This window comes from Acanthaster planci, linkage group LG21 (genome assembly GCF_054643075.1).
Source record: "Acanthaster planci isolate LZ-2023a linkage group LG21, COTS_SCS, whole genome shotgun sequence".
In the NCBI taxonomy this organism is placed as follows: domain Eukaryota; kingdom Metazoa; phylum Echinodermata; class Asteroidea; order Valvatida; family Acanthasteridae; genus Acanthaster; species Acanthaster planci.
Window position 1 is genome coordinate 6,067,209 of NC_141797.1, and position 22,022 is coordinate 6,089,230.

The window sequence follows — 22,022 nt, forward strand, 5'->3', positions numbered from 1 at the left end:
CCCCTTTCCCAAAAGTTAGCAAACGCTGTCATCATACGCTTCCTTGTGTCCGTGGTGTGAGACTTGTCATATAATGAGAGGTCCTAAAATACTTTAATCGGGCCGAAAAACATTGCTGTGCACTTGGCCACAAGAGGTTTATGAAGCAGATCGAAACGAGAACAAAACGAGAGCAGAAACAGACGTTTACCCGTGCGATCAAATGGGTATGGCCCTTTGAAAAGGGTAGGAAATCCGTCTGTGTGACGTAAAATGCACGTGAACTTTAATCACAGTAACGCCAGTATCAGAAGGAGGATAAAGAGAACGAATATTTGTGGACTTGAGGCTTCAGAAATTGGTTCCTTTTCAGTATTCAATAGTTGAGTTGTGAAAGCCAGTCGCCATTTCGCCTGAGAGTTCAACTGCACGAGACGTGCGCTACTTCTACACGATGGCTCTCTGGGTGATTCTGGCGATAGGCTACCTACAGATTTCGATTGATTCCATTCAAGCCGTATGTACACGGTGCCCATTGCAATGGACTGAGAGTCAAGGCAACTGCTACAGGTATTTTGCGAGATCTTTGTCGTATACAGACGCAGTGGAATATTGCCAGCATCTCAGCTTTCCTGGTCGAATTGCATCCCTAGCGACGGTCACAACTTCTAACGAACTGCAATTTATGTCGAAGTTTGTAAACGATATTTTCAAGAAAGCTTCTGCATTGGATGTTCCGTCTCTCCTCTGGCTAAACATAAACTCCATGAACACCACCAGTAAGTAGGTAGAAATATCAGTATGCATTAAAGTTTTGGTAGAACCACTTTAATTCATATTAATAGCTTGAGAAAGGCGCTGAATGGCAACATTGACATACTTTATGAAACGGTTGGCATGATTAATGTCATTTTGTACCACTGACACATGCTGCATCACTTTTTGTCGCTTAGAGTTTTGCACAGGAGCTAAGTAAACATCCAGTTTGTCTTTGTAATTCATCATAGTCTTGCTCCGTGCAGTTGGGTTACCAAGCAGCCTAAGTCCTGTTTGACGTTTCTTTATGCGTATGCTGCTTTCCAGCAAAATTCGTTCAATTTGTTCGAGATTTAAAGGTGCTGCTAATAGTGAGGGGGCTGTTGAGCACACTGTGACCTTTGACCTAAAAAGAGAAAAGGTCATTAATATACATAAGTATAATAATAATATAGGAATGAGGTGTAGTGTGAAAAATTCTGGCACAAATTGACCTTTGGTAAGGGATAGGCATAGGATAAGGTCAGAAAGTTTGGTACATGTTGACAATGGTTTATGGGATTAAATATGTAGGAACAAGGCACGGGGTAAAAATTTTGGGTACAATTTGACCTTGCTTATGAAATTATGGCACAACATGATGAAAGAGGATGAGCCATATAGTGTGTAATGGTATACTGACTGGCCCACCAGGCAATCCTAAGGTAATCTAGGAGTAGGAAGCGATAGTCCCTACACAATAAACAGCTCGTGCCGCCGGGTAATGAGAGGAATAATCCCTAGATAATGGACTGTTGCAGTGGCTGAGCTGTGTCGGCAGACTATTGTGTTAATGATTACATTGTGTACGTAGGAAGTGAGTGTTGGTCTGACTTAATCTTTGGACACTAAGGATGAGAGGGCGCCCACATGCTAGCGGTCTTGGGTTTGGCTTACTATGGCTACCGAGATTTGATCGATACGGGAAGAAGACTCTGTTGTCCCTAGCTGAATTTTTAACCCTTTGAACTAGAGTGTTTTACGTCCCGTTACCCTGTACATGTATACGTTTCACAAATTCAGTCACAGCGGAGCGTTACTGTTGTTCTTTATTGCGGAACCTAAATGTAAAATACAGCATTATATAAATTAAGAATTCTGGGGGTGGCATGACGTCAGTTGGGGATTTTTAATACGTAGCAAAGGGGTAAATTTATTCGTCATGCTGTGGAATATTGTGCAGAGGTTCCGGCCAATATCCGACCTGAAAATTATTATTCGATAGTCATACCGATAAGTATAACACAAAACAAATTCAGTGGACTTCACATATTGGTTTCTGGTAGGTTTGTACTGGTGCCGTTTTATTTCCCGTTGTTCATCATTGATTTTTTACAATAATTATCGTAGTACTTTGAAGAATTACTACAAGGGTGATTACCGGAACTTTGTTAACTTTGAAATCAGAGTTATTACATGTACTCATTATTGTTGGAACCATTTGTCTCTACAGACTGTTATCTTTTAGGCATTTTCCTCTTCGTCATGAAACAGTCCGGCAAATTGTTCAGCATGTTTAGGCAAAACTCTTTTCAAGGCTTTGTTGACGTTCATGCCTTTATCAAGTTTTCCATCGAGATCATCCACAATGTCCTTGTGAGCTTCATTTTCCCTCAAATATAGGCAACTTGACAGGTAATCCTTATAGTTGTCGAAAAAGTCTTGTTTGACTGCCCAGAGGGTCTTTCTGTTTGCTTTCTGCCTGGCTTGATCTTCATCCATGCCTTCGTTGACGTACTCGTGATATTTTTCATCCCTCATCTCCCATGTGTTTCTCTAGCTTCAGCCAGCCAATCGTGGTAGGCGGCATTGTCTTCCAAATCTGAACTGTCTTCATCCGAGGTTTCGTAATCGACCTCCTCAACAGAATCCGAGTTTTCGTCAGCTTCATTCATGTCTGATTCCTCCTCAACATGGATATTTTCCATGTTCCTCTCTAGATTAAACTTCCGTCCGAAGCATTTGTCACACTGGTGACAAGCATAGGGCTTGGCTGTATAAATACCATTCATGTTGACTCTGCAAAGGATGACCTTTAAATGACACGAAACAAGTGAAAGCGTTCCATATATCCTAAATATACACGTATTTACTGCTTCTAATTTGCATATTTCATTGTTTATTTTTTCATTGTTTTATTGTTCAAATTGGTCTTTATATCGCTCAAACTGCTCTATGTGTTGCTCTTTTACTTGTTTTATTACTCTTTTACTCTTTTCATTGTTCAAATTGTTCTTTTGCCCTTTTCATTGTATAAATAATGCTCTTTTGTTGTTCAAATTGGCTTTTTTATTGCAGGGTGAAGTAAATGCCAAACCTATACAGTCCAATGAGATTACCAATGAGATTTTCAAACTCAAAAACAGCATTTTATACACTAAAAAAACCAATTTATACAATAAAAAGACCAATTGAAAAATATGAGGTTTATTTTGAACACTAAAAGTCAAAGATCCGTTTGAGCAATGAAAAGAATATATTTTAACAAGGACAAGATCAATTTACACCACAAAAATCAATTTGAACGATAAAAAGAACAATTTAAACAATGAAAAGAGTTAAAGAGTAATAAAACGAGTAAAAGAGCAATACATAGAGCAGTTTGAGCGATAAAAACACCAATTTGAACGATAAAACAATGAAAAAATAAACAATGAAATATGCAAATCAGAAGCATTAAATACGTGTATATTTAGGATATATGAAACGCTTTCACTTGTTTCGTGTCATTTAAAGGTTATCCTTCGCAGAGTCAACATGAATGGTATTTATACAGCCAAGCCTTATGCTTGTCACCGGTGTGACAAATGCTTCGGACGGAAGTTTAATTTAGAGAGGAGCAATGCTGCCTACCAAGATTGGCTGGCTGAAGCTAGAGAAACACATGGGAGATGAGGGATGAAAATATCACAAGTACGTCAACGAAGGCATGGATGAAGATCAAGCCAGGCAGAAAGCAAACAGAAAGACCCTCTGGGCAGTCAAACAAGACTTTTTCGACAACTATAAGGATTACCTGTCAAGTTGCCTATATTTGAGGGAAAATGAAGCTCACAAGGACATTGTGGATGATCTCGATGGAAAACTTGATAAAGGCATGAACGTCAACAAAGCCTTGAAAAGAGTTTTGCCTAAACATGCTGAACAATTTGCCGGACTGTTTCATGACGAAGAAGAAAATGCCTAAAAGATAACAGTCTGTAGAGACAAATGGTTCCAACAATAATGAGTACATGTAATAACTCTGATTTCAAAGTTAACAAAGTTCCGGTAATCACCCTTGTAGTAATTCTTCAAAGTACTACGATAATTATTGTAAAAAATCAATGATGAACAACGGGAAATAAAACGGTACCAGTACAAACCTGCCAGAAACCAATATGTGAAGTCCACTGAATTTGTTTTGTGTTATACTTATCGGTATGACTATCGAATAATAATTTTCAGGTCGCATATTGGCCGGAACCTCTGCACAATATTCCACAGCACGACGAATAAATTTACCCCTTTGCTACGTATTAAAAATCCCCAACTGATGTCATGCCACCCCCAGAATTCTTAATTTATGTAATGCTGTATTTTACATTTAGGTTCCGCAATAAAGAACAACAGTAACGCTCCGCTGTGACTGAATTTGTGAAACGTATACATGTACAGGGTAAAGGGACGTAAAACACTCTAGTTCAAAGGGTTAAAAAATTCAGCTAGGGACAACAGAGTCTTCTTCCCGTATCGATCAAATCTCGGTAGCCATAGTAAGCCAAACCCAAGACCGCTAGCATGTGGGCGCCCTCTCATCCTAAGTGTCCAAAGGTTAAGTCAGACCAACACTCACTTCCTACGTACACAATGTAATCATTAACACAATAGTCTGCCGACACAGCTCAGCCACTACAACAGTCCATTATCTAGGGATTATTCCTCTCATTACCCGGCGGCACGAGCTGTCTATTGTGTAGGGATTACCGCTTCCTACTCCTAGATTACCTTAGGATTGCCTGGTGGGCCAGTCAGTATACCATCATTTCATCATGTTGTGCCATAATTTCATAAGCAAGGTCAAATTGTACCCAAAATTTTTACCCCGTGCCTTGTTCCTACATATTTAATCCCATAAACCATTGTCAACATGTACCAAACTTTCTGACCTTATCCTATGCCTATCCCTTACCAAAGGTCAATTTGTGCCAGAATTTTTCACACTACACCTCATTCCTATTCATATCAATATCATATTATTATTATTATACTTATGCATATTAATGACCTTTTCTCTTTTTAGGTCAAAGGTCAAAGTGTGCTCAACAGCCCCCCCCGCCACTATTGCTGCTTCGATTTTCGAGGCGTGATTTTGTGTTTTATTGACTTGTGCAATATGGCGCTGTACGCCGGAGCGACACAAGCCCCATAAATGACACATGGAATATACTGATAACTTGTATCGAAGCGCATAGTATTCACTCACGGTAGAAGGTAGTGGGCGTAAATAGACGACCTTCTAGCAAGGTCATCTGGGAGGAATATTCCATCTTAAGAAATCAAACCAAAAATAAACAAAAGAACAAACAAATTTTCAAAGCGGAAATTAAGGGAGTAATGAAATAAAGATAATGGCAGAGGGCTGTCAACACAAAGGAAATCCTACCCGAAACTGCCTCAGAGGGGATTCCAACCTGCGGTCCTTCTCGGCAATTTATTATCTTATTTATAGACAGCATCAATTTATTTATGCCTAATTCAACCTGGGACGACTTACTTGGATGAAGTTAATGTTTTTTCTGCCCATGGGTGATTCTGCTGTGCATTTAATACACTGACACGAACCACCCTACACAAACCACCCCTCCTACGTGTAGCCTATTCCAAACAACAATCGATATTGGCTAAGCAAGTCAAACGCTAACTAGTGTGATCTTAACAAGCTGCGTTTTGTACCAAACAATGTAACTGTAACGACTTTTTTAAAAGCCTCTGGTCTCCAGTGCACGCTTCCATGAGCTGCCTACTAACGGAAAGTATATTGATTATATTCTTATAATAGCCCCACTCCACTGAAAAGACATAGGCCTAAAGCGCTATATTTGGTCTTATGCATATGGGCGGTACAATGGTACCGGGAATTTTACATAGTGTGTTGGATGCATGAATTTATACTTGAGCTCCCACGACGTAGAATGACTTCAATCGAATTAATTTAAGGCATTTTTACCACAAGTTGCTGCACCCAAAAATCCAGGAGTGCTCGTAATTCAAAACTTGGCACCGAGCTAATAAAAACTGAGAAATTCCAAATCAGTTATAACATTTGTCGACAATGACAGAGATGCACAGGCTTCAGCTGACACAGACTAAGTAGTTAGTAGGTAGTCACACAAATGGGGAATTTGTCTGCGCTTCCTCTCCACTTACAAACTCGGGAAAGTAACCCCAATGCGTCTTGTCGCGAAACCGTCGGGGAGCCCAGGCCCTTATACTGACTCGGGCTGCCACAAACGCGCATGCGCACAAACTAAATGGGCCACGTGAACAAACGTCCAACTTCGAGACAGTTATATTGCTCCTTGAGACGAACTTCTACCTGGGCACAGGATTTCTCTGATATTCTGAGGTGCACACAATCCCAGGTCTGTGCTGCGTACAACAATAACTCATTCCACAAATTGCTTGTCCACCTCATCGGCATTTCAGTATGAACAGAATGGGAGACTTTGAGACGCTTGGTGGCGACAAACATACCAGGCCTTTTCACCAGTTCTGAGCACGCACGTGTTTTTTGAGCTTGAATGCTTAGTTCTGAACATGCGCAATACCTTGAAAGGGACCGGTATGTCTGCTGCCACCAGCGTCTCTAAGTCTCTCACTATCGATAAACGAAGCGCAAAGTTCTTGTGAGAGCCTTTTCCATGCAGACAACATTTCTTTGATACTCCACTCAAAATCCTCAGCTGAATCTCTTGAAATCAACCAAAGCTCCCAAAACAACCGCCCATCCAACGAGGGGGTGCATAAGTTGATACCCCATTAGCAAGTTTTGTCCTCAAAGTCATGGTACTGTCGGCAACAATGTGTGAGGTGCACGTGGTGTCACGTCGGGCGATCAGACCACCATTATGCTCATCAAATTTGCGACGGTCCGTCAGCAAATTCAAAGACGACATCCACCCCCGCCCGCATTTAAAACGCCCATCGGGTCATGCTAGTCCCTCTCACATACCCCCCCCAAAAAAAACCAACCAAAATTGGTCTCGTCTGATATATTATCCTCTTTTGTGAACAAGACTCTCAGCGCCTTGAAAATCTCCATCGGCGGATAAAAGTCAAATTCGTTTTTCATAACCAAATAGACCTAGACTATCCAACAAGTTGGAACTTGACGTTCTTCATCGGTAGAGTGTATAAAGTTGTTGAAATGGTGTAAAACTGACAATGACAAGAAGGTTTTGAAGACGAAATGCCAGGTAATACTGGTTGAAAATATTCTGTTTATTTGACGGCAGTGAGGTGTATCGGCCTAGATGGCTTTACCTTTGCGTGAGACACGTATGTTGAAGAGTTGTCTCTGAAAAGGGCTGGCACTCCAAATGAATCATGCGTTTCACAGGGCTACATCGTCCAACTGTAAAAAATGAATACTTATAATTGGTTCTACAACGTTGAGAGGGAGCGCTTAAGCTTTCCAGCTGTTCATGAATGTTTTCAAAGGAATATGTAGGCCATAAACTAAACACCAAAAAAAAAAAGCCTCAACACAGGAAAATAGGCCTCCCGGCAAAAAAAACCTACGCGCAATCAAAGAACCACATTTTACAGGACCGTATATCCAATTATGTTGTCAATTCGACTGAAACTCTAGAACTCTGGTAGACATAACGTAATTGACCAAGATTTGCTCCATTGGTTGGACATTTGATTTTCCAGGGTTTACTGGATTATAATTACCACTCGGACAGGGAAGTCTTTCCCTATATATTACCAAATGGCAAGAGTGGTGCACAAAATCAAATACACAAGAGGAACACACAGGTGCCGATATATTAGTATATTTGTGACACTATATTAGTAACAGTGTATTAGCAATTGAAGCTTTGTCCCGCTCGATCACATGTTTGTAAATAACGCAAACTCTACCCTTGATTTTTTAAAAATACTTTTAAACCATTTTTACTCTTTTAAAATTAGAGTCACTGCCAATCCTCCATCGATCCCTCAGCCAGGAGAGTGACAACATTCCGTGTGAAGATAGCCACATAAATCATGACATGTATCGAGTGAGCGGAAATAAAAACGCTGTCTCATTGGTTCCCGGGCCAGAGCAACTAGACCAGGCATGCGCAGTACACTTACCTGTTGAATCATTTATAGATCTTGGATACTTTGATGAAAGTTGTATCTCGGACCTTGATAGCTGTAAGTCGCACAGTGTGACATGGTCCATTTGGCTGAATATTGACTCACCATCTGATGCCAAAAATAAACTGCACTATTTCTTGAGTTCTGGCGGACAAACAGGGTTGGCAAGAGGAATCGCTTTCCTGTACGACGCCCGCTCTAGTCAATTCCTGTTTGCAGCAAGGTCCAAAGACCTTTACATTCGTCAGAAATACAACATCAGTAAAGTACCTCTGGACGAATGGTTTCACCTGACATTTATAGTTGACTCAGTTGGGACGCCAGACATGGACTTGAAGATTTTCGTCAACGGAGAACTGGTGCAAGTGGATGAGGAGGAAATGAGTACCGGAGCGGGTGGACAGTCAGACACATGCACACGTCTCTTCCTTGGCATGTCAAACACGTGCTCAGGAGATTTGTCCTTGAGTCAATATGGCGGCTCTGCAGCGTACAGCAGTTTGGTTGTGTTTGATGGTCTCCTTGGCCCACACGAAATATGCCACCTGTACGAATGTAGATCGATAGGTAGGTAGTCATTTCCATGACTTAAAACTGTTTATATCGAATTCGTATTGAAGACGGCACAAAAAGTAGCAGTGAATGATTACCACACTTAAAAAACACAAATCAACCGAATGAATCGTCATTCTACCAATTAATCAACCAGTTGTTCATTCACTTAAGTGATTGATCGATAACATAATCAATTTAGTATATCTATCAATTCATTATTACGTTAATGAATCAGACAAGAGCTGTAATTTCCCCCTAAGGCTTTAGCGTGTCAGTAGCAGGAGGGGATTTTTGTTTCTTAGATTTTCATTATATATGTAGATGAAAACGTGGGTTTCATAAGTGCGTAAGCTCATTTACTCGTCCAGTCGACGCGGAACCTGTGTTTCATTCAGTGCCTTTCTTCAGAGCCATGACTTCAAGTGATGGTCACATAGAATGTTCAAATATGCCAGAACTAGACGGTTGTTCGCAGTTGACCTAGAATTAATCAAATAACATTAGCGTGATAAAACAAGTAGCATTAAAATAATTTCATTTGTATTTTCAGACAAACTGGTGAACACCGCTAAAAAGGGCCAAGCAACTATTGGTAAGCTTGTTTCCTCTCTTTAGTTTCCAGCAGACGAGAAGCAATTATTCGCTGATTAAGTGGTCTCATTTTGGAAAATGTAACTGGCCGTATGTTTTGATGTCAAGGTACCATCACATTAATTCCGTTACGAGGATAGGCAATGAACACAGATATTACATTGTGCGTTATTGACTCACTGAGCCCCTACAGGAAATTTTCTAATTTGTTTCTACAAAGCTGCATTTCGCAGAAAAAAAAAACTGTAGAATTTCTTTGCAGTGTAACTTTCAGAGAGCGCAATTTTAAATGTCTGCCGTCACCGACCTCCCTTTGTCTTCCCCAAATACAAGACAGCGTAGTAAAGCCTTGTACTCTCTAGGCACAGGGGCCAGTGAAAGGTGTTCCACTCTTCAGTGCTTTGTTCTTTTTCATGGCACATCAGACTAATTTGAAATGGGATCGGTGATTCCATAAAACCCTGCCATGTGGTTGGATTTTGTTTTATCATGTCTCGCGAACTGCTCTTCTGAAGAAGCCGTATCATTTCTCGGGTTTCAGAGCCTAGACTCCTTCCTAAGGGCACTTAAATACTTCAGTGCTTGTCCTCTAGCCTCTTCCGCTAGTAAAATCCGTAAAAAGTACATCACAGTACCGTCGGGGGCCTTTTCTCCCAGGCTATCCCAATTTGAGGGGGGGTCTTGCCACGTGATGGCCAAGCCACAACCATCCCTCACCACCAAAATAACAGTTCAAAGACAGCCGAAAGAGGCTCCCGACAAGCTCCCGACAGCTGTCACTGTTAAAGAATATTCCACTAACTGCCTGGCCCGGGCGCCACCTTTATAAACAATGCCTTGTATAAACTCATGGGGCCACAGTCAGTATTATGGGAATTGGCTAGACGCCAGCTGTAAGTTTTTCATTTTTTTCTGGTTAAGGGTTGCCCTGACTTTAAAGTGACAAAACCAGGCTTTTCATCATGAACAGTGGTAGGATATGATGGGTGGTGTTTGCATTTGGACTTTTTTTTGCTAACGAGATAGCTTCAGTGGCCTCTCCAGAGGAGGCCGTGAATAGAATCCTGCTCCGTGGGAAAGCATTTCAAACTTTGTTGCCTAGATAGATATTCTTCGAATACAAGTGTAGATGATCTGGCAAATGTATTCCCTTTTATAATTCCACATTAGGCCTCTCCTTGCGGCCAGTTGAAGACGCCGAGCATCCTTTTACGATCGACGACAAGTCCTACACGTTTTGCGACACAACGACAGCTAGGCCTACCGATAGGTCGTCAACGAGTAGTTCGTGCTTACATCACCGGGAACATCCTTTTATCTGTCAGATGTGATGTGATATCGTTCGTATTTCAACACAATTACCTTATGTGCTTGTACGAGGAATAGGAAGTTTATAGGACTTCATCACTCAAAAAAGAAGGGGAAACAGTCAAAAGTCACAAAATTGCTTGTACACCAAGCAGTTACAGGGAAAACGAAATTAAGGCGTATAATTAAACATCAACTCATGGAATGTATGTTTCTTGGGTGTGCGGTAATGTGTATTTATTATTTGTATACGGTTGATATTTTGCCTGTAGTTTCAGTTAGAGTTCCTTGAAACTTTCGCCGTCTAGCAATTGTATAACTTATAAGAAAGATATACATTTTTGAAGAATTAGACAGTTATTGTTGTATTTATTATTCTTTGTCTCAAAGGTGTATATAAATAACATGGAGTGGAGAAGAGTTTGTGACTTTGAATTAGAGTTGAGGAAAAGCCTAAAACGAGCTTGCGTGGTGTGCGCTTTTCGATGGAATGTAATTGTGAATGTCAAGAAAATCAGATCATCAATCATCTGACAGTCAGGCTACAGCTCAATAATTATATCTTTCAGAAACCAAGAAGAGGAGGAAACTGGTTGCCGATGAAACTGCTTTCTTGTATAAAATTGCAATGCATATAGTTTTACGAACGTGATTTTAAAATTACACACATGTAGTAGGCTGTCCCTGTAGGTAGTTTAATATGCAAATTATTGACGTAATTCCTATTTAATTTCTTGGAATTTTGTCCTGTTTTTTAGTGATATAATTCCGCTTCAGTTGCTTAAGAATGCTGTTCTCAAATAGAGTCTGTTTTTCGCGGGAGCAGTGATATTGTACTGTATTGCATTAAATGTACTTTATTATTAAATTACATAATAGAAGGGGTAATGGTAATAATTCCCGGCCACTGATTGTAGTATTTTCTTTTATATTACTCGGAGAACAATGTATTACTTCATGTACTTGATATAAATGTTATGTCTTGTGATTGTCTTGTGTTTGGGACTCAGTGGTGCCATAGTGATTAATTGCAGAAAACAATATACATATTCACCCGCGTATATAACAGTGCACCTACACATGCACTAGTCAAACGACGTGCACTCAGAGCAATGTACCCCGTAGCCTAGTTACCTTTCTCTACTTTGCAGTGGTCGCTTTTTCCATGAATAATAGAAAGTTTACAAAGTGGGAAAAACCCTGAACATTTACGGTAAAAACGAAATACAAACAAATCTCGTAAATAAGAGGTTGTTCGGTCTTTGAAAATTACCTTGTCCCAACAGGAACCTTGTATTACAGGAATAAAAAAAGAAAAACAAAAGGATTTGGACCTAAACATTTCCTTGTTACAAGCAGAATATTGCATTAACAGTGCTCTTATCAACGAGTTTTGACTGTATTCCTTAATCTAAAATATTTCTGGGCAGGCATGAAAAAAAAAGCCCAGATGGGATTCCCGATAACAAGGAATGTAATAGATGGTGTCCCTAAATGGCAGCTGCAATTGATTTTTGTTTAACTGCAAACCTCAGAATGCACCGTTGGGTCTTACTTAAATTTATGCTCAATTCTTGTTTCTCTTCAAAGGATATTACCTTCTTTTGTTCTTTTAGCCTAAGCGTATTTCGGATTCCTACAAACACTGTTATGCCACTCTTGAAAGAAAACTTGTCATGTAACATTGGTTTGTCTTCAAAGTCGTGCACTTTTTCGGATTTTATTGACATCAAGTTTATCTTCTGTTGTGATTCATTGTTGTGCAAGTACACAGTAATAGGCAGGCACTCAACTCTTTCTCAGAAACATTTTCAGTGAGCAAATTCTGGCTTCACAAAATTAACCCAAAAATCTATGCACTGAGCCAAGTCTCAGTTGTCTAGGGAAGCTTGGATAATTTGGAACGTTTCAAATAGTTTTCATACGTTGAATAATAGTTAAGTGCAGAGAAAAGTGTTAATAAAAATTCACTGCAGCTACCTGTAAGGCTCATTGACACAGGAAAAGTAGTGCAAAAAAAAAGAAAAAAAAATTCTCCCGAAATGGATCCTCCTGACTCCACAAACCTTTGTTGGGATGTAAACAGTACGAATTTAATTAATGCTATCGGTACTTACATGCAGTAACAAAAGCTTTTAAAGCTCGGGTTACCTTGGGAAAGATTATAAAAAAATTGCATGTAATCTTGTGCTTGTCCCGATGCTGTTCTTAATTCTCAGGGCATGCAGTCACGGTTTGATTCTATCCTTTCAGACGCGTTTGGGGGGGGTTGTTCGGAGGTGACCGTCTCTTCACTCTGACACATAAAAAAATTCAAAATAATAACAAAATAATCTGTAGAAATATTAATAATAGTGACCTTTTGTAAGTGGTATACCAGTAACAATGTAATTAATCACCGACTTGTCCGCCTGTCTGATCAGCCTGCCCCCCCCCCTCCGCAAATGGATCTGCCTTCTAGACTCTGCCTCTGCAGGCTATGACAAGCACGGTGTTGGAACTTCCGACGAAATGCGGCAGTCTTTTCGAAACCACAAATCCTCAAAATTACGAATGGTGGTCATTTTCTTACTGCCTAGTCTTTTAAATTACACTGAATAAAAGTCCCTGGATTTTCATAAAAATCAATACTTTTAACTATCAAGCCTAAGTACATGTATGTCGATTTTGCGTCGGGCTCCAACACAATTGATGAACGATACTCTGAACCGCAGCCATTTCAACAACTTCACGTAAGAAAATAAGATCTCCAGGAGTTGTGTTCGAAACCATTCTATGAACTTACTTGTATAGTTGGCTTTTTTCCCCCGGAAGCACTGTCACGATGTGAAATATAATAGGACGAACCAGTTAATTGAAGCTAACGTCTATCACAATCTATCGCGAAAGATACATGGTTCAGTGGTAATTACCGCCATGACCAAAATAATCTTCAGGGTCTGCAATTAGAGACACGTCACTCACACACAAAATCAATCAATCTAGCAACTGACAAAGGCAAGAATGAAAGAAGAATGGAATTTTGATGAGCAGCCGCACATCAAATAGGCCTTTAGTCAGCGTTACATTTATTGTAATTTGTGTTGATTGTTCCAGATGAAAATCACCTCTATACTTTCCTTGTAGCTTTATATATTCTTTGAAGTCTTGTGCGTTGTTAAGAGCTTAGTTTTCCGTCGATCAGTTCAGACTATTTGCACTGACAGATCAAGAATCCATTTAGCATTGGCAAAACTTCATAGTTGTGAAACTGGAGCTATTGATGAAGGCTCACGATTGCCAGATTTTTAAATACAAAAGGGTGTGATTGGTCTTGGTTGCTTGTTCTCTTTCTGGACATAGCCCCGCCCCTTTCTATTGTCCCTTCTGAGAGTGAGCAAATGGTATCAATACACGTTTCTTTAAGTCTTAATAGGGCCAAAAGAGAACGCAGGACTGTTATTGCCCGCAAGTAGTTTTCGATTCAGATCAACGCAACGAAAAAGCAAACAACAGCAAATATAGGTCTACACTTAATCCGTTAATCTGATTCCTCACTTTGTGACCTGTTTCAGAGAGCAAATTCAACACAACCTGCCCATCGTATATAGACCAGCCACTAATTGGTGCGCAAGGAATGCACTGATGTCTGACTCCGTGATTGACAAGACTAGGAAACTAGTCGGCATGACGTGAAGCATACGTCGTCCGTAGAATCACAGTGACATCGATGTTTGACGGCGCACAGAGCGAATATTAGTAAACTTGAAATTAATGTTAGCATTCAAAATCTTGTTGAAACAGTCACAAACTTGACTGAGTTTGTTCTAGAGCATTAGTGGGGGTTTTGGCTCGTGGGTTCAGTTGGCAAGATACACGCTACGGTCACACCATGGCACTTAGGGCAATTCTGACAATAGTTTTGGCATCGACTTTGATTGATTCCATTCAAGCAGTATGTACACGCTGCCCATTCCAATGGACTGAGAGTCAAGGCAACTGCTACAGGTATTTTGAAGCATCCTTATCGTACACAGACGCAGTGGAATATTGTCAGCATTTCAGCCGTCCTGCTCGAATTGCATCCCTGGCGACGGTTACAAGTTTTGACGAACTTTCACTTATGTCGAAGTTTTTACAAAACGTTTTCAAGAACACGCCTGCATTCGATGTCCCATCCGTCATCTGGCTAAACATAAACTCCATGAACACCACAAGTAAGTAGATACCCAATGCGTATTTCCAGTCTATCTATTTAAATATAGCCTTGCTCTAGGAACACGCCCACTCGACTTAGCGCGTGGCAACATTCCTATAAAGTTTCTCGTCTTTACCCGATGATTTTGTTCAGTATTTTCAAGATTTAACGACGGTGATACGATTCGTAATCGGGGATTTCGTATTTCAAGGCTCGTTTGATGCGGTATCATGTGCAGGAACGACGCAGACCTGATGAATGACACGGGGGGGACTCACTGAACTTATATCGAAGCGCACAATATTCATTTAATGTCAAACGCCGATTGCCGATTGTGGAAGACTTTCCAGTCAGGTCATGTAAACTGAACAGCCCATCCTTTTCACCTGTAGCCAAAACCAAGCGAACAGGGAGGGGGAACACTGAAGCTGAAGGGTATATATCCTCCGCCCTAAATGCCTTGAAGGTGAATTGCAAAGTTACAGTTATTTTAAAGATTTTTTATGGGCTGCAGTTCTTTAATTAACAGCCCATTTAGCCTGACCTTTTGAAAAGCGAAAGACAAGTCATTTAACTGAAGTCCGTGGTTTTTCTTCCTTTGTGTGATTTTGCTGTATTGTTTAATAGTATCATTCTTTCAAGTGTAGTGAAGGCAACAAACCGTTGAGTAACCAAGCCAATCGGTAATTAGTTTGATTTCAACAAGCTGCATCGTGTATGAAAGCAGCATAAATTTGTCTTTGAGCTGCGTAACAAAGGAAAGTATTTTTAATTTTATTCTCTAAATAGCCTCACTCTTTTCTGAGAAACTAAAAGCGAAACTTGGGCAATAATATCAGGTGTTTTGAAATGTACGTATATTGGTTTCACATGCCCATACTCTAGCTACTCTGACAAAGCATGACTTCGAAAAAACTAATTAATTTTTTTCTAATAACAAACTCTACCGCTAAAATATAAACTTAAATCTTGACATCCCGTTATAAAACTCAGAGTTCACAAATTAATGTACGTTTCTCGACAATAAAAAATATCCACAGGTTTCAACTAATACAATATCAAGAAGCAATTTTCCTAAAGGGGAGGGGGAAATGTGTGTCTTTCAGCTTACCTCACAACTTCAGAAAAACCATTTCTAATTATAGCGAAACCATTGCTGCCAAAAACACGCATATTACGTGCCCTTTCGATAACCATCTTGCTCCTGGGCCAAACCACACCCTAGCTACAAGGATGACTTAATTACTGGGGTGCACAAATTCAGGGGTCTATACCAAACACAAAACCAGTTTATATCACCAAATAAACCTTCAGTCAAGGCACCCATTGCAACTCAGAGACTAACATACTGGTAACAAAAAAACAACAATGCGAGTAGCGAAGCCACGAGTGCTTCTCGTGGAGAAGGTGTATGTTTTTGTCAGTTTCTCTACCAATTTGGTTGAGGAGTTATCCGGCAAAATGCAGTACCTTTCAGGAACTTCAAATAAAAATACCTCCACTGGGAATAATAATTGCCCCTGCGTGGAACAAGCCAAACCCCTCCCGTATTTGGCCCAACTAGAACAGGAGACCAAAGTAGAAACCAGTTTTCGGTGTGCGCACAAAATGTAACACAATTATAAAGAAGCATGTATGAGCGCTCTACCGGATGCCCTCCGCCAGTGACCGGAGGCTAATAAATCGAAACCAGAATAATACAGAATGTTGCAATACATAAAATAATGCAAACTTAAAATATTCTTTTATTCCCGACAGCAGTGGCTGGCTCTCGAATAGCTCTGTATGCTGAAGAGGGGTTTCTGAATGTGACTCCCTGAATGGGGCTGCATTGCCCAACTCTCTCACACAAAATAACATATTTGTGCGATGGCTTTGAAAGGAGGTCAGCTTTCGAATGGGGCACATGATCTTTATTCAAAAGAATGTGTTTATAGTTAGTGAGCTACAGCTGAGATCAAAAGACCAACGCTTCCAAAAGCCACCCCAGACACCCCCCTGCTTTCAATTCATTACAAAGCTGGGGCTTGGTCGGTTGGGCGAGTGAAACTTAACTCCACAATGTTTAAGGAACCAATGTATATGTAATAAGATTAGATGCCATTGAAAGAGATGCTAATATTCCGTGCAAGGTTCATGGAATAGCACAGAAGATTACTCAAATACATGTATAACGATTCTTGAAGTGCACTAAGTTTTCAGAAGTTACTAGTACACGCAGTCAAAGAATACATTTGTAAGCACACCTCACTTTCTTGTTGACGATTTCAAGTTTTTATTTTACTATTTAGAGTCGGGCATAAGGCAGATCCTGCATCAATCCTTCAACCATGAGAGTGACGTCATACCCTGTGAGAATAGCTCCGTAAATACCGAGGCGTATCAAATAAAAGGAAACAAAAGCGATGTTTCAAAGGTTCCTGGACCGGAACGATTGGATCGGTCATGCGCAGTACACGTGCCTGTTGAATCATTCATAGATCTTGGAGACTTTAGTAGGAGTTGTATCTCGGATCTTGACAGCTGTCAGTCGAACAGTACGACATGGACCATATGGCTAAAAATTGATACGCCCCCATGCGATTCAAGCTATAAAGGTTATTACTTGAGCTCGGGCGGACAAACGCAGTTGGCAAGAGGAATTGCTCTCCTTTACAATGCCGACTCGAGTCAGTTTCAATTCATAGCAAAGTCCCAAAACCACGTGATTATTCGCAATTATAACGAGAGCAAAGTGCCTTTGGACAAATGGTTTCACCTGACATTTACGGTTAACTCAGTTGGCACGCAGAGCATGGACTTGAAAGTTTTTGTCAACGGAGAACTGATCCAGGTAGATGACATGTCAAATACGCCCGATGAGGATGGACGGTCGGATGGCTGCACACGTCTGTACCTTGGTATGACAAACACGTGCCAAGGAGACTTTTTCTTGAGTCAATATGGCGGCTCTGCAGCGTACAGCAGTTTGATGGTGTTTGATGGCCTCCTTGGCCCACAAGAAATACGCAACCTGTATGAATGTAGATCGATAGGTAAGTACCAATGCTATATCAATCAAAACTGTATAGAAAATGTATATTGACGATGGCACAACAACTGCATTGACAATTACGAAACAAAAAGATTAACAGACATAAATAGATTGATTAGTTACACAATTATACAGGCGATAATTTCCTCTCAGACCTTACGTATCAGCGGAGGAAACGATTTGTTTTATTTGATTTGAGATTTTTGTGTAATTTTTATTTGATGAAAACATGCATGGGTTCCATAGAAGTGCATATACCGATTATTTCGTCGTCGCTGCGTATAATTGCATTCCTTTTCTAACTTCCATGACTCCAAGTGGAACTTCTATAAAATGCTATTTTTCTTTTTTACTTCTCTTGCTTTAATTTTTATTGCATTTAAACCCAAGGTCAAAACTACAATGTACAAAATACAAAAGGAATAACGAACATCCAAACACTAGCAGTTCCTGGCGCTCTCAGGTGACCTAGGAATAACTAGACTTTGGTAACATAAAAACTAAATTTATTAAATGGGGGTGTGAGTTGCCAACTGAAATTAAAGCTGAAAACAGCAAGCAAAAAGCTGGAATGTAAAAGTTCCAATACCTTCGTACAAACCACACAAAAAACTGAAATTCAGGGTCACAATCTACACAGAAAAAGCTGAACTCAGCTAAAAATCTGAATCCTCAAACCTCTGATAAAAATAAATTCCTTTGTAATTTCAGGAAAATTGGTGGACATTGCAAACAGGGGTCATATAACTATCGGTGAGTGTGTTTCCATTTCATAGTTTCATTCAGATTTATTAAGACTGCTATTAGTCTGTTATTAAGTGACCTCAGTTGATTGATTTTTATTTATTTTATTTTTTTGGTTTTAGGAAAAGTAAACTGACCGCATAAATAATTCACAGTTAAGGGAGGGTGGCCTCCAAACTTTCTACCATCCTTGTTTTCTACTTGATCATACCCATCGAGACGTGTGTCATAATGTGCACCATTGAAAATTGTACTCACCAAAACTCCCGCTTGAAATTTGACACATTCTGTGAATCTGGACTTTGCAGAAATTATCAATAGACCTTATTCACTAAGAAGCCATTTCTGATCGTTTTTATTAACCGAATCCACTTCATTCCGTGTACCCTGTCAAAAAGGGTGGTGCCAGACTATTTGGGTTCCATGCATCGTTTTTTTTTTTGGGGGGGGGCGACTCTTCAAAACATTTAGATATGATTCGTCACTATTTAAACTATTCATCACTGTAATTGAAACGTATCTGTAATACACTTTTATCTTATTGCTACCATTTAATTTTATTTTTTTTAATTTCTCAAAGTAAAAAAGGATTATCCGCATTTTCAATTTAATATGGCCGACTTGTGAATAAGGTGAAATTAGTCATTCTTTGTCCAATGTAACTGGTAATTGATTAAGAAACATCACACCGTTGTAATGACTTCTTTCCACTTAGTTTTAGGGGATGGAAACCCCCCCCCGTCTAAAAGAAGGTTCTAAACATAGGAAAATTAGTAGAATTGACTAAAGTAAGTGCACTTATTCCATTATAAACAATGGTTGTTATGTAATGTTTCATCATCATTCCACTTGTCTGCAAAAAAATGAGACATTATAAATAAAATCTCCGGCCTGATCATCCACCGGAAAACATTCCTCGATCTGCCTCAGAAAGAATCGGTCATTCTGTCTACAAGGATCTTGCTCTATGAAAGACTTTGTCAAACGTTGAGTCAGCAGGTATATTCTGGAAGAATCCAGACATTCCAACGTAGAATATTGTTACAGCTAGCTGACGTGTCTAGTATTTGTATTCCCTGCTACAATTACACACATTCTAGGTCTTTGCTTGCGAGCTACTGTAGACAGTCAACACCATTTCACAGCACCAGCTACTGATGGATCACCAACGACCAGGTCTTGCTTAGAGCTGCAGGAACACCCATTTATTTGTCAGATGTGATGTGATAATACTTACATGTATCTATATCTGACATAATTGCAACGTGTCATGTTAATACTTAAGGGGGAAAAATAAATAGGACTTAATCAATCAAAAAAAGAAAGGAAATAAGAGTCTAAAGCACTGTTTATGGTTTAAAATTGAAGAAATTGATACATAAATGAAATGATTGTACATACCATAAACAGGCTAATAATTTGTTGTAATAATATTACATTGTTTAATTTATAATACAATTTGGAAGATTTTGACTCTCAACAAATTGGAAGAAGTTAGTGATGATTTGATATTCTTTGCCCTTTGGTGTTGAGGTAGTAATGAAGTGGAGAACTATTGATGCACTTTTTAAAAATGAAGTAAAGAAAAGCCCACAAGTGGGCTTACGGCTCAACGAGAAATAATGCTTTTCGAAAAATCACGAATGTCCTGTGACATTTGATGGTGTCAAGATGAATGCAATTCACGGACTTCCCGTTACTGAGGTGAGCACGAACAATTTTTTTCTTTCAGAACACGGGAGGTATTTGACGGTCAAATCCTTCTCTTTGTATAATATTGCAATAAGATTTATGAAAAGAATTTTTTCATTGGTATTAAGTACCTAGTTAGTGTCCTTACTTGAAACTAAGTTGATGATATTTCTTAAAGTATTCTTTGCAATATAAGCCTTTTCTCATAATGCTACAATTGGATTAATGAATGTAATCTTAGAATAAGTATGACGTACCCAGTTAGTGTCCTCAACATATAATTTGAATGATGTTATTTTCCAAAATATTCTTTGAAATGCTTGCCCTTTTGTACATTACTAAGATTGGATTGATCAATGGAATTTTTTTAAATAGTATGACGCTACCAAAGTAGTGTTATTACTTTAGAAAGAATCCAAATTGATGTAATTTCTTCTAGTATTCTTTGAAATGTTTGCCCTTTTGTGTTAGGCTACGACTGGATTGATGAATAGAATCTTAACATTCAATTAATGTTGTGCCTCTGTGTAAATTTTAAATGCAACTGGTGTTATTTCTGTATTTGCGTTCTATTCTTGTGGGGTAGTAGTTAATTCAAGCATGTTATATAATGATATTCCTAAGCAATTGGTACTATACTGCAGTTGATAGCTAAATATCATTTAACCAATCGGTCTAGCAACTGACCAATCAGTAAAGCAATGAATAACTTAAACAGTTTTCAATAGCTCAATAAATCGATGGTTGAACTGATTTGTCAGTCGACTGGCCAATCGACTCACCAATAGAAGAATTGATCAATCAACTGACGGATGGGATTGATTGGTAGTCCTGTAACTACCTGTTTATCTGAATAAAGACTAATTATCATAACAGCATTATCCCAATGACGAATCGCTCGCAATATAAAGCATGACACGATCAATTTATTTCTTTAAATACCATGTTGTGTCACATAAAACGCACCTATTACGAATGACACTTAATTAGTCTATGACAGATAACGATTCAATTGTTTACCAAAAAAATTAAAAATTAAGCCAAGAGTTCGTTTCTTCCTGGTCTATATTTATTTATACAAGCTGTTCTGGTAGTTATGAAAAAAGCAAATATGAATTCGGTACAATATCAATCAAAAATTTAGTACACCAATCACACATTAGTATCAACAAGTCTCCATCCAGAAAACACATCTTATTAAAACATTGCAGCCTACAGTATAGGGGCTATAGAGTGTGTATACCACGATGATCTTAGGCATACCTGAATAGATTGTATTAAAATTGTTTTAAAACTAAGTGCATGTCCAACGCCTTGGTTGTACAGCTTATGAACATGCAATAAGGATATTATCCGCTTGTAATGAGAAACGTTTTACAGCACCTTGGTGAAGTTTTTAATTTGGAACATCATGGATATTGTACAACTGTGCTTACTTCTATTGTAAATCAAGAAATGTCTCTACGCCCTAGATTAACATGAGTGGCCTCAGGTGCATAAGTTTAAAACCGGGCATGACACTAACGATAATGGACTGAATTGATATGGTTTCTGGTACGAATTCAAGCCTGCCTTCAAGCTGTATAAAAAAACCCTTTCCCTGAAGTATCAACACAATTCACTATGGTCTACTGATACTGTACGTCGAGTATTATACAGAAAGGTGTAAAGTCACGCAGTCTATTGCCAAGCCTATTGTTGCAAAGGATTTCTTTGGCGTTTAAATCAAACCCCAATGCAGGTCTGTTTTAAAAAAAAAAAGCAAGCCTACCTTGTAAAATTAAAGTTAGCTACAAC

The 22,022-nt window shown here is 39.3% G+C and overlaps 2 protein-coding genes across 2 annotated transcripts; both read left to right on the forward strand.

Annotated features, from left to right (window-relative positions):
* The first annotated feature begins 322 nt into the window (after positions 1 to 322).
* Positions 323 to 13,050, forward strand: LOC110987484 (uncharacterized). The gene is made up of 4 exons (XM_022250241.2): positions 323 to 758; positions 7,954 to 8,691; positions 9,230 to 9,271; positions 10,441 to 13,050. The coding sequence occupies exons 1-4, from the start codon at positions 434 to 436 to the stop codon at positions 10,599 to 10,601; spliced, it is 1,266 nt and encodes a 421-aa protein (XP_022105933.2). The 5' UTR covers positions 323 to 433; the 3' UTR covers positions 10,602 to 13,050.
* A 1,286-nt stretch (positions 13,051 to 14,336) lies between these two features.
* On the forward strand, positions 14,337 to 21,969 carry LOC147795731 (uncharacterized). Its single transcript, XM_087131228.1, has 4 exons — positions 14,337 to 14,774; positions 17,047 to 17,790; positions 18,501 to 18,542; positions 19,634 to 21,969. The coding sequence occupies exons 1-4, from the start codon at positions 14,450 to 14,452 to the stop codon at positions 19,753 to 19,755; spliced, it is 1,233 nt and encodes a 410-aa protein (XP_086987354.1). The 5' UTR covers positions 14,337 to 14,449; the 3' UTR covers positions 19,756 to 21,969.
* The last annotated feature ends 53 nt before the right edge of the window (positions 21,970 to 22,022 follow it).

Excerpts from the sequence above, each read along its gene's own strand:
- LOC110987484 (XM_022250241.2), top strand. The coding sequence starts at position 434 with ATGGCTCTCTGGGTGATTCTGGCGATAGGCTACCTACAGATTTCGATT. Across the intron at positions 8,692-9,229 it reads GTACGAATGTAGATCGATAG|ACAAACTGGTGAACACCGCT; the intron begins GTAGGTAGTCAT and ends TTGTATTTTCAG. Across the intron at positions 9,272-10,440 it reads AAAGGGCCAAGCAACTATTG|GCCTCTCCTTGCGGCCAGTT; the intron begins GTAAGCTTGTTT and ends ATTCCACATTAG.
- LOC147795731 (XM_087131228.1), top strand. The coding sequence starts at position 14,450 with ATGGCACTTAGGGCAATTCTGACAATAGTTTTGGCATCGACTTTGATT. Across the intron at positions 14,775-17,046 it reads AAACTCCATGAACACCACAA|AGTCGGGCATAAGGCAGATC; the intron begins GTAAGTAGATAC and ends TTTACTATTTAG. Across the intron at positions 17,791-18,500 it reads GTATGAATGTAGATCGATAG|GAAAATTGGTGGACATTGCA; the intron begins GTAAGTACCAAT and ends TTGTAATTTCAG.